At 43.1% G+C, this 16,642-nt stretch overlaps 1 protein-coding gene across 2 annotated transcripts in view; it reads right to left on the reverse strand.

The window, feature by feature from the left end:
* The window catches only part of YIPF1 (Yip1 domain family member 1), a 118,921-nt gene that overhangs the window by 15,373 nt on the left and 86,906 nt on the right, over window positions 1-16,642 (reverse strand). Inside the window, exons 1-5 of one of the 2 annotated variants that reach the window (XM_068238994.1) lie at window positions 16,132-16,215; window positions 12,811-12,870; window positions 8,002-8,156; window positions 4,395-4,475; window positions 3,607-3,694 (exon numbers count right to left, since the gene is read on the reverse strand). In XM_068238994.1, the coding sequence (XP_068095095.1) occupies window positions 3,607-3,694; window positions 4,395-4,475; window positions 8,002-8,156; window positions 12,811-12,841 (355 nt within the window). In that variant the 5' untranslated portion in view covers window positions 12,842-12,870; window positions 16,132-16,215. Of the gene's footprint in view, window positions 1-3,606; window positions 3,695-4,394; window positions 4,476-8,001; window positions 8,157-12,810; window positions 12,871-16,131; window positions 16,216-16,642 lie in introns of those variants that run through there. The other variant, XM_068238995.1, reaches the window with a different exon arrangement.

Here is a 16,642-nt window from a genome sequence, read left to right on the forward strand (position 1 = left end):
TCTGTAGGTTTGCGATACACAGAGGTTTGTATGTTGTTACCCCTGATGTATATGGTGGTGTCCAGAAAGTTAATCTCTGTGTGAGAGTAGGTAAGTTTCAATTTGATTGTAGGATGGAAGGCATTAAAGTTCCTGTGGAACTGGAGAAGATCATCCTCACTTGCGGACCAGATGATTAAAATATCATCAATGAAGCGGAAGTAGGCCAAGGGTTTTGTGCCACATTCATTGAGGTATTCCTCTTCGATTTTGGCCATGAAGAGATTTGCATACTGTGGTGCGAATCGCGAACCCATTGCCATGCCCATCTGCTGTAAATAGAGGTCCTGTCCAAAAGTGAAATAATTATGAGTGAGAATGAATTTGATCAGTCCAGTAATAGGCTTTACAGGTACAGTGTTCTCCCCAGAGGCTTTTAACTGGGCGGAGCGCCCGGCTGGAGGTCAGTCCCCGCCCGGCTGCTGTGATCACTACTCCCTGTCTGCAGCGTATTTGCCGTTCTCCACACTCGTCCAGCACAGCGCTCAACGGCTGTGGCATTGGAGCTGGCCGCTGTCACTCTGACATAATCTCCGCCCTCCTCAGCTCCTGATTACAAAGCAAGACCGCGGGAGCTTTGAAGGAGTCGGAGCACTCAGAGAAAGAACTGAGAGAGAACGTGGGCTTGCTGTGTTCCCTCTGATGAGTCACTCACTGATCTGCCTGAGTGAGTAGTGCAGAGAACGGCTCTCCTCCTCCTGTCTTCCCATCATGCAGGACATTTCCCAGCACGTGCCCCAGCCTCCCCCGATCAGAGCTCAGAGCACAGCGTGGAGCAGCGCTCGTTCATGCCGGGGAGAGCAGCAGCAGGGCAGATGGTTATCTGATAACAGTAATGGTCTTCGAGCAAGGGAATCCTTGGGATGACTGTCAGCTGCCGTCTCTGTGCTACCGAGACAGGTATAAAACAACTTTACAGCCACTACTGCTTCCCTTCCCCCACTGCTCTGCCAGAGAGGTTACATAGCTAGCTGTCCTGGACATCAGTCTGCAGACTTCCTGCACTGTGCTGTCCACTCACAAACATTTTCTTTTCTGCATTAGTCTGTCTCCCTCTTATACATTTATCTCTCACACACTTTCTCCCTCCTTTTCTTTCCCCTTTCCCAGTCCTTTTCACATACACTCTCTCTGTCCCTCAAAGACAATCTATCTTCCTCCCAGACACACCTATTCCTCTTCCCTTCAGTTTGTATTCACTTCTTCTACTCGACCCCCCTCTGTCCTCTATATACTGTATTTCCTGTATACAGTATGTCTGTTTACCAGTGCTTGATTTTTTTTTTAAGGGGAGAAGCCACAGCACAAAAATTTTCCTTTGTAGTGTATGCTGTTTAGCCATAGACAAACAACAAGCATGTCTACACTGGGTTTGCTACTGCTATGACAGCCAAAACTATTGGGAGACTTTTTGAATTAGATAACAAAACAGTCTGTGGGGATATGTGGTTTTGGCCCTAAATTAGTCACCCTGTCTACAGCCCCTTTCTGGTATTAATCCGGCTTTGGCAGCACTTTATCGGATTGCATATCAAAACGGCACCATTCAGTGCAAGATGCCTTTCTCCATTAGCATCACTTAGTAATCCTCTCTCCCTATCGGAAATGCCTAGCATGATTACCTCACCAGGTAACAACCAGCATGCTCCACCTACTCTTCTCCCCAGCATGATCCTCCCTGTCCATTCTCACCTAGTAGTAGCAGACATCACCCTCTTTCCCCACCTATCGTGACCATAATTTCCCACCCGGCTACTTTTTCATGCCACCCGGCTGGAAAAAAATTCTGGGGAGAACACTGAGGTATGCCCTGACCCTGAAGATATTTACGGCAGGCCGCAATACCATCATCATGGGGAATGTTCGTGTACAGGGACTCCACGTCCATCGTGGCCAGTATGGTTCCCTCAGATACTGGGCCGATGGCTGTCAGTTTGTTCAGGAGGTGGGTGGTATCCTGTATGTAGCTGGGTCTTTTACAGACAAGAGGTTTCAAGATGTTTTCCAGCCACCCTGAGATGTTTATTATCTTGGCTTACAACCTCTAACCCCAGGTCGATGGTCTGTGTGAATTAACCTCCTTAGCGGTAACCCCGTGCTGGACACGGGGTAAGCCGCCGGAGGGTGCCGCTCAGGCCCTGCTGGGCCGATTTTCATAATTTTTTTTTTGCTGGACGCAGCTAGCACTTTGCTAGCTGCGCCAGCACTCTGATCGCCGCCGGCCCCCGCCCGATCGCCGCTATCTGCTGCGGCGCGCGCCCCCCCCCCCCCCCCCTAGACCCCAGCGCTGCCTGGCCAATCAGTGCCAGGCAGCGCCGAGGGGTGGCCCGGGACTCCCAATGACGTCCCGACGTCAGTGACGTCATCCCGCCCCGTCGCCATGGCGACGGGGGAAGCCCTCCAGGAAATCCCGTTCTATGAACGGGATTTCCTGATCGAAGCGGGCGGGGGGATGCTGCTCAGCAGCGGCCATCATGTAGCGAGCCCTCGGCTCGCTACATGATTAAAAAAAAAAAAATTAAAAAAAAACTGCTGCGCTCCCTCCTGGTGGTATTTTTCATACCGCCAAGGAGGTTAAGGCATCTTAATGACATGTATTTATGCTTGAAAAAAATATCTGTTTTCCCTTTTGATGTTGCATGTATATAAGCTGTCTGTACCACCAGTTTGCAAACTAACAGGATATAAGCCAGACGAAGGCTGCAAGGCCGAAAGCTTGCTTATTTTATTCATTTTTAGTTAGCCAATAAATGGTATCATCCTGATTTAAAACTTCTTGCTTTTACTGATGGCTAACACGGTACAATACCCTACTGCTACTATTATTTTTTTATAAATGCATTTCAACAGGATTAATAAGAAAAAAATTCATTATTTCTCAGTTTTCGGCCATTATAGCTTTAAAATAATCTACGCTACCATAATTAAAACCTATGTATTTTATTTGCTTGTTTGTCTCGGTTATGACACCATTTAAATTTTGTCCCTATCACAATGTATGGCGCCAATATTTTATTTGGAAATAAAGGTGCATTTTTTTCCGTTTTGCGTCCATCACTATGTACAAGCTTATAATTTAAAAAATGTTCGTAGTATACCTCCTTCAAATGCATATTTAAAAAGTTCAGACCCTTAGGTAACTATTTGTCTTTTTTTTTTTTTTTTTTTTGTAATTTTTTTTTTTCCATTAAAATTTTTATTTGGGTAATATTTTGGTAAAATTTTTTCTTTATTTCCCCTCAGACTTAACTAATGTACAGAACCAAAAAAAAGACAACCCAGCATGCCCTGCAACTTCCTTTTTGCAGCAACGTACCAAATAAGAGTCAGGTAAACTGGGGGATGATCATTTATAAACAAGAAAAGTAATAGAGATTTTAACTTTTGGATTGCCTGGTTAGCATCCTTATTACGTGTTTACCAGATAAAAATAAAGAATTGATTTTTTTATTTTATGTCTGACAGTTACACTTTAATAAAAAGAGAGAAAAAAAAACACTTCAGACTCTCCTTAAAAAAAGGCAACACAAGTGACAAAACACAACAGAGGCTAAATGGCGAGCTTACCATATAGATCCGGATTACTTCGGACATACAGTCGTATAAAGTTCCTTCCTGGTATGGGTAAGACAGAGCCTTTTATCCTGTCCAGAACCTGTAATGTCAGAATGTTACACTGATAATATACAGTCCCTATTAATGCAGGTTATTTTCTGCCTTATTCTCTCCACTGGTTACCCATTACCCAGAGGATCCAGTTCAAACTCCTGACTCTAACATACAAAGCCCTCCACGAGTTGTCTCCTCCATACATCTCCTCACTAATCTCAAGATATTGTCCCTCCCGCAACCTCCGCTCCTCCCAAGAAATTCTCCTGGCCTCTAAGCTGATCACCTCCTCTCATGCTCGCATCCAGGACTTTACACGAGCATCACCCCTTATCTGGAACTCTCTTCCACAGCCTGTATGTCATGCTCCAAACCTGGACATCTTCAAACGCACTCTTAAAACACACCTTTTCAGACAAGCTTATAACATTCTATAGCCCTTATTTACTTATCTGACACAATGTAATCAGAGGCAAAGAATCACTGCCTCATCCATCCTCCACCCCCTTACCTAGTGTGTCCCCCACTACCCATTAGATTGTAAGCTCCCAAGGGCAGGGTCCTCCTCCTAATGTTTACTGTTCTTGTAACAATATTTGTGCTGCTTGGAACTCTGCTGTACATTTGTTAGTTGTATCTATATTCCCCTTGTCGTCTTATTGTGCTTTGTAAAGCGCTGCGGAATATGTTGGCGCTATATAAATAAAAAATAATAATAATAATAATAATCAGAGATTCCCAATTACCTGGTAAGTATCAATATCAAAGAAAGTCTGGTAATACTCAAATGTCCAGAAGGGGGCGACTTTCTTCTGTCCGGCCAGCAGCTGAAATAGAGGAATTTGTTATATAATTATTGATTTACAAAGCACTGTACAAAGTAAGAATAAACGTGGGGTACATAATACAGACAATGATATACATCAATTATGGACACTGGTACAAAATACAGAACCGGTGATTACAATGACAGATGTAACATGATGAATACAATGAATAACAAAATTCAATGACACAAAAGGGGGAGAGAGCTCTGCCCTTGCAAGCTCACAATCTGAAGGAATGGGGGGGAAACGAGGTGGGGGGGGGGGGGGGGGGGGGAGTATGAGGGTGCGATTAGGATATCTAGTAAGGAGTACAACTTGGCCAGAGGAGGAAGGGAGAATGTCCTAAAGCCCTATCTACCTGATACAATTTTTTGTGCGATTCGATCGGATTAAATTCGATTGATCGATTAAATCCGACATATCCGATTCGATCAGTACTGTGCCATTGTTTTGCAATGACATTCGACCACACTATCGAATCGAATCCCGATCGGATATGTCGGATTTAATTGATGAATCGAATTCGATCTGATCGAATCGCACAAAAAAGTGTATCGTGTAGATGGGGCTTAAAGAGGAACTCCAGTGAAAATAATGTAATAAAAAAAGTGCTTCATTTTTACAATAATTATGTATAAAAGATATAGTCAGTGTTTGCCCATTGTAAAATATTTTAAATCCCTGATTTACATTCTGACATTTATCACATGGTGACATTTTTACTGCTGGCAGGTGACGTAGCTGCTGCTTGCCTTTTTGGCAGTTGGAAACAGCTGTAAACAGCTATTTCCCACAATGCAACAGGATTCACAGACAGGAAACTGCCAAGAGTACGTTCTCAGAATTTCTTTGTGGGAGGGGTTTCATCACAATATCAGTCATACAGCGCACCCTGATGGTCTGTTTGTGAAAAGGAATAGATTTCTCATGTAAAAGGGGGTATCAGCTAGGGGGTAAAAGTTCAATTCTTGGTCAGAGTTTCTCTTTAAGTTAGAGCTCGTTCTTGTCAGAAATAGTGAGTTTTGAGGGAGCGGTTAAAGATATCAAAAGGTTGGAGAGTGTGCTGTGGAAGGGCCTTCCAGAGGAGGGGTGAAGTTGTATGAAGTAAGTTAAGGACTTTCTAGGGAAACTATTATGACAACTGGAAGAAAAAGCACAGGAGAGGATCTGGTGTCTATATGGATAACTGTAGCTCTCATTTACACAAATTTAAATGACTGAGTTACCAAAACCACATTATTTTATAAAGTAAAAAAAAAAAAGTCTATCCTAAAGTTATACTGTACATAAGAAAATGACATACTTACCTAAGAAGAGACTAGCCACTGGATCTCATGTCAATAATATTATTAATAGTAATACATACCAATATACAGCAATATTTAAAAATATTTCTGCTTCGGATGCTGAAATCAGGATAGATAACGTGAAAATTGGTATCCTGAATAATTTATTACATTCTGCTATATGTCACTATGGCTCCTTAATTGCTATGAATTTAAAGTGGCTTTGAATCTACATTTATTATTGTAATAAAAATCATTCTTCAGTTACAACTGTGTAAACATACATATGTTATTTTTCCACCTTGCCACAAGGTGGCGATGGTCGCTCATGAGCTGTTCTGATATTTTTCTAATCATCACCATGGCTCTGTTACATTGTAAAACACTATGTTTTTCAGCCACTGAGACCTAAAAGGGGGAGGGGCCAAGGCTGGAAATTGGATTTCTTGAATGTAAAAATACATTTTAAATGTAAACATTATGGATTTTAGTGCAAGTCATTAACTGCGCTCTCATAAGAAGTTAAACTGAATCTGAACCGAGTAAAATTATTGCAAATGAATATTACATACTAACCTCACCGTCAGTTCACTCCGAAGCTCACCATTTTCTTCTAACAACGATTCTTTCCAGTTGACAAGATTTTTTTAGAACTGAAATATATCGGTTGCTGTCAGTTATAACTGAAAGGACAACTGATGAGCAAAGTACAGTAATGCCCATGGCTCCCTATAGCTCAAGTGGGTAATATTACAGTTTAACAGTGTGCTGACCAGGAAGCTGTTATGAAGAAATGGCCATTTTCAAAATGGAGGACAGAGGATTCCATTGAACATATTGAACAAACAGGATGCAGGAGAGGAGAAAGATTGATGAGTAGGCTACACGGGAGGCAAGTATGACGTGTGTATGTTTATTTTGACTTTTCAGTTTCCGTTCAGGTTTGCTTTAAGTAAATTAACCGACTTCAGTTCCACTTTAACGAGAAACTCCGACCAAAAATTGAACTTTATCCCAATCAGTAGCTGATACCCCTTTTACATGAGAAATCTATTCCTTTTCACAAACAGACCATCAGGAGGCGCTGTATGGCTGATATTGTGGTGAAACCCCTCCCACAAGAAACTCTGATTACGTACTCCTGGCAGTTTCCTGTCTGGGAACCTTGCTGCATTGTGGGAAATAGCTGTTTACAGCTGTTTCCAACTGCCAAAAACCATGCAGCAGCTACATCACCTGCCAGCAGTAAAATGTTCACTGGAGTTCCTCTTTAATTACTACCTTCATTGTTTTAAACCTAGCCTTAAAGAGAAACCGTAGCCAAGGATTGAAGTTCATCCCAATCAGTAGCCGATACTCCCTTTCCCATGAGAAATATTTTCCTTTTCACAAACATATAATCAGGGGGCTCTGTATGGCTGATATTGTGGTGAAACCCTCCCACAGTGTGATGTCAGGACCATGGTCCTGACAGTTTCCTGTCTGTGAACCTCATTGCATTGTGGGAAAAAACAGCTGTTTACAGCGGTTTCCAACTGCCAAAAAAAGCAAGCAGCATCTCCTTCTACTGACATCACCTGCCAGCAGTAAAAATGTCACCAGGTGATAAATGCCAGAATGTAAATCAGGGAGAGGAAAGATTGTACAATGGGCAAACACTGTATACAAAATTATTGTAAAAATTGAGCAATTTTTATTACATTATTTTCACTGGCGTTCCTCTTTAAAGGGAACCTTAATTGTAAAAAAATAAATGAAAAAAACAAAAACGAGTTTAACTTACCTGGGGCTTCTACTCTGCCCTGTGCCATCACTGATCGATCCCCCAGTCTTCTGTAGTGCTCCGATTTCAGCCCGGCGACACAATGGCCACTGCAGATGCGGAGCCCTGGCAGTGCGGAGCTTCGATCACGTTCCTGTCATCGGGAGCGTTCTGCGTATGCGCAATAGAGATTTCCCCGTACTGAGCATGCAGTGACGGCGCGGGCACAGGGAGGCTGCAGGGAGCTGGTAGAAGCCCCAGGTAAGTAAAACTCGTTTTTTTTTTCATTTACCTTCACTTTAAGTCACATGATGAATACTGGGCGTGGTCGGTTGTGTTTGCAGACGGGACATGAATGCGTTGCAGGTCATCACCCAGCATGGCTGCCCCTCTCTGACGTTTGGAACATAGACATGGCTTATTGGAGACACTGTGATAAGTGAAGCCGTTACTGTTTCCATAGCTTCTGCAGCCTCACCTCTGTTTTATCGGAGTCCTCATTTCCCAGCAAGTCGTCCTCCTCCTCTCTGGACTTCCTCCCTCGTTGCTTGCCAATGCCTTCCTCAGGATCTCCGATGCTAACTGTGGTGGCATCAGGATTCGCTGCTAGCAAATTGGCCGCATCATCAAACTCTAGCGGGCGGCAAGCAAGAAGGGGATATAGTCACTGTGTGCTAGCTATACATGTAACAAGGACTTACAGGGGATATAGTCACTGTGTGCTAGCTATACATGTAACAAGGACTTACAGAACTTGCTATCAGGTTATATGTCACAGGCGTGGATAACTTTCCTGGTACCTTTATAGCTCACTAGCTGATGACCCGGCATTGCCCGGGTATGTATTTGACTGGTGTCTGCTCTGCCCATTTTTTCTAACCCTAACACACAAACACTCAATGACCAAGTTTGTGAGCTTTGGGTCCTTGGCATCAATAATTTGTATTTTCCCATTGAATGGACTATCTGTGGCTCCACCAACTTTTCTGAATATTAATCCCAGTTGCCCTGTGGCCAACTGTACAAAGTTTGAGAACCCTGCCATTCAGTAATTAAGAATGGTTGCAGTTTACATTTTTCCAGTGAAATTTGTTTTTGTCTACACCTACTTTTTGTAACCTTGTCAACACAGTCACTCAATGACCAAGTTTGTGAGCTTTCGGGTTCCTGGCGTCAAAATTGTGTGAATGGAAGCAGTTTATCAAACAAAGAAATCTCATTGGCTGTTTGTGGCTCAGCCCCCTTTAGTGAATTTGAACCCCTTAATGACAGAGTGTAGCAGGTTTGGCATTAACAGTGTAAGAATGGCTGCAGTTTATATTTTTCCATGTAAAAAAAAGTAGTTGTTTTTGGCTCTACCCACTTTTTCTGGCCTTGACATACAGTCACTCAATGACCAAGTTTATGAGCTCTGGGGTCCTTGGTATCAATCGTTTGTATATTTCCATAGAAATTAAACAAATCTAATTGGCTGTTTGTGGCTCCATGCCCCTATCCAGAATTTGAACCCCAGTCATCCGGTGACCGACTGTATTAGGTTTGAGGCATCTGCTATTAACCATGTAAAAAGGGCAGCAATTTAAATATTCCCCTGGAAAATCAACAAGTGAATTTTGATTAGCTGTTGTAGGCTTCACCTACTTCCCTGAATATTAATCCCAGTCACCCAGTGACTAACTATGCTAAGTTTGAGAACCCTGCCATTAACATAAGTGTAAGAATGGCTGCAGTTTATATTTAGCCAGTGAAATGTATTTGGCTCCGCCTACTTTTTGTAACCTTGACACACAATGACAAAGTTTGTGAGCTTTCAGGTTGCTGGGATCAAAAATCTGTGAATGAAAGCAGTTTATCCACCAAAGAAATCTGATTGGCTCTGTGTAGCAGGTTTGAAGCCTCTGCCATTAAAGGGAACCTTAACTGAGAGGAATATGGATGTTTCCTTTTAAACAATACCAGTTGCCTGGCAGGCCTGCTGATTTCTTTGGCTGCAGTAGTGGCTGAATCACACACCTGAAATAAGCATGCAGCTAATCCAGTCTGACTTCAGTCAGAGCACCTGATCTGCATGCTTGTTGACGGGCTGTGGCTGAAAGTATTAGAGACACAGGATCAGCAGGAGAGTCAGGCAACTGGTATTATTTTAAAAGGAAAAATCCATATCCTTCTCAGTTTAGGTTCCCTTTGACAGTGTTAGAATGGTAGCAGCTTAAATATTTCCATTGAAAATCAATAGGTGAATTTTGATTGGCTGTTATAGGCCCCGCTCACTTTCCTGAATCCGTCACCCAGTGACCAACTGTGCAAAGTTTGAAAACCCTGCTATTTACAGTCTCAGAATGGCTGCAGTTTACATTTTCCCATTTAAAATGAATGGCTAAAATTTGATTGGCTGTGTTATGCTCCGCCCACTTTTCCTGGATTTGTAACCTCGGTCACCAAGTGATTAACTGTGCCAAGTGTGGGGACTCTGGCTTGATTACTGTGAGAATGGCAGCCTTTTAAATGTTTTCCATTGACATTAATGGGTGAAATGTGATTGGGTGTCTCTCTCTGCCCAATTTTCTCCAACGAGCAATCGTCAACCTGTCATGTTTTGGGCAAAATTGATCTCCTATACTGATTAGCTCAATCACAGAATAGGAAATTAGGAATAAACACGATGGCATCGCAGTGCAGTTGTGTTTCCTAGTGGGAAAGGGCCCTAAGGCCCATGGATTGTAGCCAACCTATCTAGATGTAACCTCAGGAGTAAAATCAGCCCCAGAATTGGTATGATAGTGAGAATGGTAGACTAAACCATAGGTTCTCAACGTGTGGTACGCGTACCCCAGGGGGTACTTCTAAGGGTTTTAGGGGGTACTCAGGCTTGATATACTTAACCAAAAATAACAAATTTAGAGTTTTAGAAAAATGATAACTCTTATTTAAACAGCACCAAATTAGTATTTTAGCTAATTAAAAGCAATAGTAAATGCTTGGAAATGCTTTAGAACCAATTATAATGTACTACGATTAAATATATATTTGTCAAGGGTACGTGTGATAATGTTTACCATGCTAAGGGGTACTTGGTGAGTACAGGGTTTTAAAAGGGGTACATACCAATAAAATGTTGAGAAACACTGGACTAAACGATAGTGATAGTGAGAATGATAGACTAAAAGCCAAAGCCAAGGTGCCTTGGTGTCTGATCAGACTATCCAATGACAGTGGGCTGGAGCCACATCATTATGTTGACAGATGAAAAAAATAATGCTTACAAAAAAAAAAAAACATGCCTGCCTACTGTGAAACATGGTGGAGCCTCACTCATGTTTTGTGGCTGTTGTGCTGAATCAGGCAGTGAACAATGTAATTTCAAGACTACCGAGGTTTCCATTCTTGATATATGAAATTATTTCAAAGGCAGAAACTGGAATACATTCCAATATTTTGTTATCTGCAGTTACCAATACTGCGCTTAGTAAAATCAGTCATATGCAGGTGACAGAATGGATGTGATAATAATGGAATAGAAGGCTGTACAGTAAAGAGGAGGGTGAGATAAGCAAGGCTCATGTGTGGCTGTATATGATGTAGACAGAAGAGAGCAGTTAACCACTTCACTACTGAGGGGGGTTTTCCCCTTCTGCACCAGAGCAATTTTCACCTTTCAGCGCTCCTTCCATTCATTCGCCAATAACTGTATTACTACTTATCACAATAAAACGATCTATATCTTGTTTTTTTGCCACTAATTAGGCTTTCTTTCGATGGTACATTTTGCTAATTATTTTATTCTAAATGCAATTTAACTGGAAAAATAAGAAAAAAATTGGAAAAAATTCATTATTTCTCAGTTTTCGGCCATTATAGTTTTAAAATAATACATGCTACCATAATTAAAACCCACACATTTTATTTACCCATTTATCCTAGTTATTAACAGGTTTAAAATATTTCCCTAGTACAATGTATGGCACCAATATTTCATTTGGAAATAAAGGTGCATTTTTTTCAATTTCAATGTTGTTCCCATCTCTAATTATAAGCCCTATAATTTCATTAATAACATTAATATACAATTTTGACATAAATATTAAAAAAGTTCAGTCCCTAAGGTAACTATTTATGTATTTTTATTTTTTGTCATTTTTTTTTTATATGAATATTATTTATTTAGGTAACTATGGGAGTGGGTGGGAGGTAAGGGGCTATTTTTAAATGTAATAGTGGGTCTTTTTATTTAAAAAAAATAAAAATGTAGGTGTAATTTTACTATTTGGCCTCAAGATGTCCTCATGCATTATTTCCTAAACTTGTACTATAAGTATGCTAAACAGGAAGTAATGCATTCATGTGTTACTCCGGAAGATACAATATCATCGATGCCGGTGATTATTCACATGGAGACTTAGATTAATGAATGGGAACTGTGTTCCCATTCATTCATCTCCTCACTAACAGGCAGCGGCAAGTACCCGCGCGGGAGCGAGCGGCTGCCATCCGCAGCCATTGACGAATATCTACGTCCCTGGGCAGGAACTGAAGTCCTGCGGGACGTAGATATACCGTCACTAACCACATAAGTTGTTAAGGTGGCCATACGACTATCAATCTCCCACCAAATGGACTATCAGATAGATCCCTCACTGGGTGAATCTGATTAGAGAGGGATCTATTGCCTGCCACACTCTGCAGACAAGTTTCTAATAGTTTTCAGCGTTAAATCTATTGGCAATTGTCTTGGCGCCTCCACCAAGTGTGTGTCTTTCACCCATGCCCGTGGTGAGTATTGAAGGCTTACCCGACACGCCGTTGTGAATCCTAGCCTCCTCGGGTGTCCATCACCTTTTTTTAACTGTCATTGTGAGCATCTGCACCATGTGACACTAGCGCATGTAGTGACATTAGTACATGCGCTGGTGTAACATGGCACAGGTGCTCACAGTGACAATTCAAAAAGACACCAGAGGATTCACGCCAGCGTGACAGATGAGCCTTTAACCTTCGCCATGGGTCCAGGGGCGACATACACTTGGGGGACACAACGGTCGAGGGTCCGTCAGGAAATCAAATGCCATTAACTATGTGCACCCAATCGAGCCCATGCAACCCAGATTTTCCAGCATGCCCAATCAATCCTTTTGACCAATTTTGTACTTAAGAATTGATTATTATACGGATATTGGTTGAGATAACAGACGTCCAGCTGTTTACCAAAGATTGTGCATTTGGCTGGAGAATTTATGTGACCACAACGTATAAGAGAAGAATGTGTTTTCTTTTTGGCATTGGGAATTACCTTGAAACTTGAGGTCATCTTTGGCTGCCATTCATTCACTTTGGTGGTGTCGCTGTTATGCTGCAAACAAGAAAGGATAGCTAGGCTCAGGATGCTTTGGGACCAGGAAAAGCAGGTGCTGAGTGAGCAAAAACAGCAAAGATGGAGGATATTATATGTAAAATGGATTGCATGCAACCCAATTTTGTACTGGACCCTTTCACCAGCATTGAGGTTCCCCCCATAGAACGGGTTCCTACACTAGAACAAAAACTACTGAAAAGAATTGGGTCTTAGGTGCATCTTGGTACAAAATATCTCTTTATTCAATAAGTACAGCAATAAAACTGGTTATCAAAATCCGATTATCAAAATATGCAACATATATGACCCCCAAAGCCCTCTACCTACACCAGTCAGTAAGCATGCAGACACGTCATGCTCATTAACTCAAGATTCACACTGAGGCAACATTAGGTCTCTACTATTATAGGGAACACATGAATGCACATAAATCAGTGAAAAATCTCTAGGTAGTGACAATCTGCACTACTTACTTAATTAAATGGGAAGCTGGCATAGGGGCAAGAGAGTACTACTGTACAGCCTGCAGACAGACCACAATGGCTGTGGAAATATGCACACAAGAAAAAATGTTAACTGGCTCCATGGAATTATGCTTCATACACACTTGAGATAAAAGTCTTTGGGAAAGGCAAGATCACAGACCAATTTTACCCCCTTCCATGTAGTATGAGAGCCATACCTACACAGTCTATTCTATGGAGCTGCACTCCCCATCAGACAGAAATCTTTGCAAGATGCTGCACACAAAGATGCCCGTAAACACTCAAAGGATCATTATCTGCAAAAGATCTGTTCCTGCAAAATGCATTCATAGTCTATGAGATCTGCAGATCCTCATACACACTTGGTTTAACAGACTTCATCTGCATATCTGGCAATCATCTGCAGATCTGAAAATCCATCCTGGTGGATCTGATCTGCAGATGATTGTCTGTTAAACCAAGTGTGTATGAGGATCTGCAGATATCATAGACTATGAATGCATTTTGCAGGAACAGATCTTTTGCAGATACTGATCTTTTGAGTGTGTACGGGCATCTTTGTGTGCAGCATCTTGCAAAGATTTTATCTGATGGGGAGTGCAGCTCCATAGAATAGACAGTGTAGAGTATGGCTCTCATACTACATGGATGGGGTAAAATTGGTCTGTGATCTTGCCTTTTCCAAAGACTTTTATCTCAAGTGTGTATGAAGCATTAGTATAGGGCTGATTAGGTTTGGAAAGGACAGACTAGTTTCCTGACAGGTATCAATAATTAGCCTTCCAACCCTGACTATTCCTGCGTGAAACTCCTCTTGAGCCCAGGGGAGTTTCTGCCCATTGCACAGCAAGAGAAACTACAGGGTAGCGCAAGAAATACCGGCCCGGCTGCCTGTCACATGCATGAGTATACAGCAGAGGCCAGCGGCCAGTCCCCAAGCACCTCTACTTTATCATGTTTAATTTCCCTGCAATTTTTTTGTACCAAAAATGGTACCATTTTTTATAAGCATTTCTTTATATTGTAAGCATTTTTGCGGACTGCTTGCAGGCTGTCTGCAAGCATGCATGTAATATAAAAAAACACTTTTTTTATTCTAACTTTATTAAAAATACTTTTTTTTTTAACTTTAGTATTTGCTGCTATGGTCAGTAGTGCTGCCCATAGCATTTTTTTTTTGTACATGAGGCAGGAAAATGTATCCGGCAACGAAGTCCCACGACAAGCGATCCCCGATCCATTTTCCCTGGTATACTCTATGTTACACAACCGCTTGAACGAGAGTTCAAACGATCAAAGCACTTTGGACGGGAGTCGTCAGCGATCTACCCAATCCGAACTGCAGTGTCTGACGCATGACGATGCGCGATTGCCATGGGGGTAGCTCTGCGCAAGCGTAGTCTCTCAGTTCTGAATGCTGCAGTCTCCGTTCCCACACACTTCGCCACGTGTGCTCATGTCACAAACACAGTCATAGCACACACACCGCAGCGAAACAAGAGCCTCTTGGGAGTAATCTGTGCTAATTTCCAATTCAGTCTTAAAGGTACTCTGTAGGGGGGGGGGTCGGGGGAAAAGAGTTGAACTTACCCGGGGCTTCTAATGGTCCACCGCAGACATCCTGTGCCCGCGCAGCCACTCACCAATACTCCAGCCCCGCCTCAGTATGGTCAGTGTCTGCGCATTACGTTCCTGGTGAAATCAGCGGGATTGAGGACATGGCAACACAGGCACAGTGGTGTTCAGACTTTAAAGTCTGAAATTCCAGAAGTGAACTGGAGGCTGGGCCAGAGAATCGGTGAGTGGTTGCGCGGGCACAGGATGTCTGCGGGGGACCGTTAGAAGCCCCGGGTAAGTTAAACTCATTTTCCCCCGACCCCCTACAGTATCCCTTTAAGGGGTCCATACACCTAACGATTTTCCCGCCGATATACAGCCGATTCGATCACTGTGATCAAATCGACGGTGAAATTGTTGCGCAAACGCTGACCGAACGATCGATTTCCGTCCAAAATCGATCATTCCCGTCGATCTGTCCATGCGGAAGATTTCGCTCGATCGCCGGCGGGTCGGGAGTGCGTCGATAGCGGCGTTCGAATGCCCGACGCAATACAGCGGCAATACATTACCTGATCCGGCCAGTGTGAGTCCCCACTGCTTCTTCTCCGCGCTGGGCTCAGAGTCCGGCAGGCTTCACTTCTGTTTAAACTTCCTTCGGCAGGAAGCGCCCTCTACTGTTTAAACTTCCCCCGGCAAGAAGTACGGTGAAGCTGCAGGCCTGGAGCCCGGAGAGGAGAAGAGACAGCGGAGACCGGGGGAGTCGTGCCGGCCGGAACAGGCAATGTATGCGGGCGGCGGCAGCTCCACAGATTGTGATCGGTTTCATGCTGAAATCGATTCACAATCTGTTTGCAGTAAAGGCAGCCATACGATCCCTCTCTGATCAGATTTGATCAGAGAGGGATCTATCTGTAGGTCGATCTGATGGCAAATCGACCAGTGCATGGCTACCCATAGATGAATAATTCTGGCTCTACATGCAAATTGTATGCATTCTGCAACTGGGCCAAACCAAATCCTCAATAAGTGCATATCAAGCAGCACATGCATGCAAGCAGGAATTATAAAAGTCTCTAATTTATGTCTAATCCTGCTGATCCCCAGTCTCCCCCGCCCCTCACTGTAGTAATGCCACGTGTATTCCCCTCCCCCTCCTCCTCACACGCGGCGACAGCTCAGAGACAGGGGATCAGGGCTCCCCTCAGATACTCACTGCTCCGAGTGACGTCACCAGCAGCTGTTGCCGGAAGTCTCTGCTGGGGTCACGTGACAACTCGCAGCCAATGCCGGTCCCGCCCACAGAGAAGCCGGTGTAATGTCAGCTAAGCAGAGCTTCCCAATCTGACATTACAGCGGATCTGTCCCACGTGACTGAATGGCTGCAGCTCCTCCCAGACCCCGAGGGGGCGCTACATTCACTTGTGTGGCCGTGACCCAGTACATTGTCCGAATGTCTGTGGCCGCTGTGCCGGGGAGACTGGAGTGTGGGCGAGATGCCTCGCATGCAAAATTGGACGCAACTTTTTTAATTTGATCAGTGGAGTTCTGTGTTTGTTTTTTTTAAATAGTTGCTTAATGGGTGAGGGGAAATCATTGGTTAATGGAATATATGCAAATTAACAATGGTTAATTTGCATATATTCAGCAGTGGTGCCTGGGAGACATCTCGAGCTCATTCCAACCTGAATTATCGCAAATTCTTTCTGTTTTAGGAAAGCAAATTT

This window comes from Hyperolius riggenbachi, chromosome 6 (genome assembly GCF_040937935.1).
Source record: "Hyperolius riggenbachi isolate aHypRig1 chromosome 6, aHypRig1.pri, whole genome shotgun sequence".
NCBI lineage: Eukaryota > Metazoa > Chordata > Amphibia > Anura > Hyperoliidae > Hyperolius > Hyperolius riggenbachi.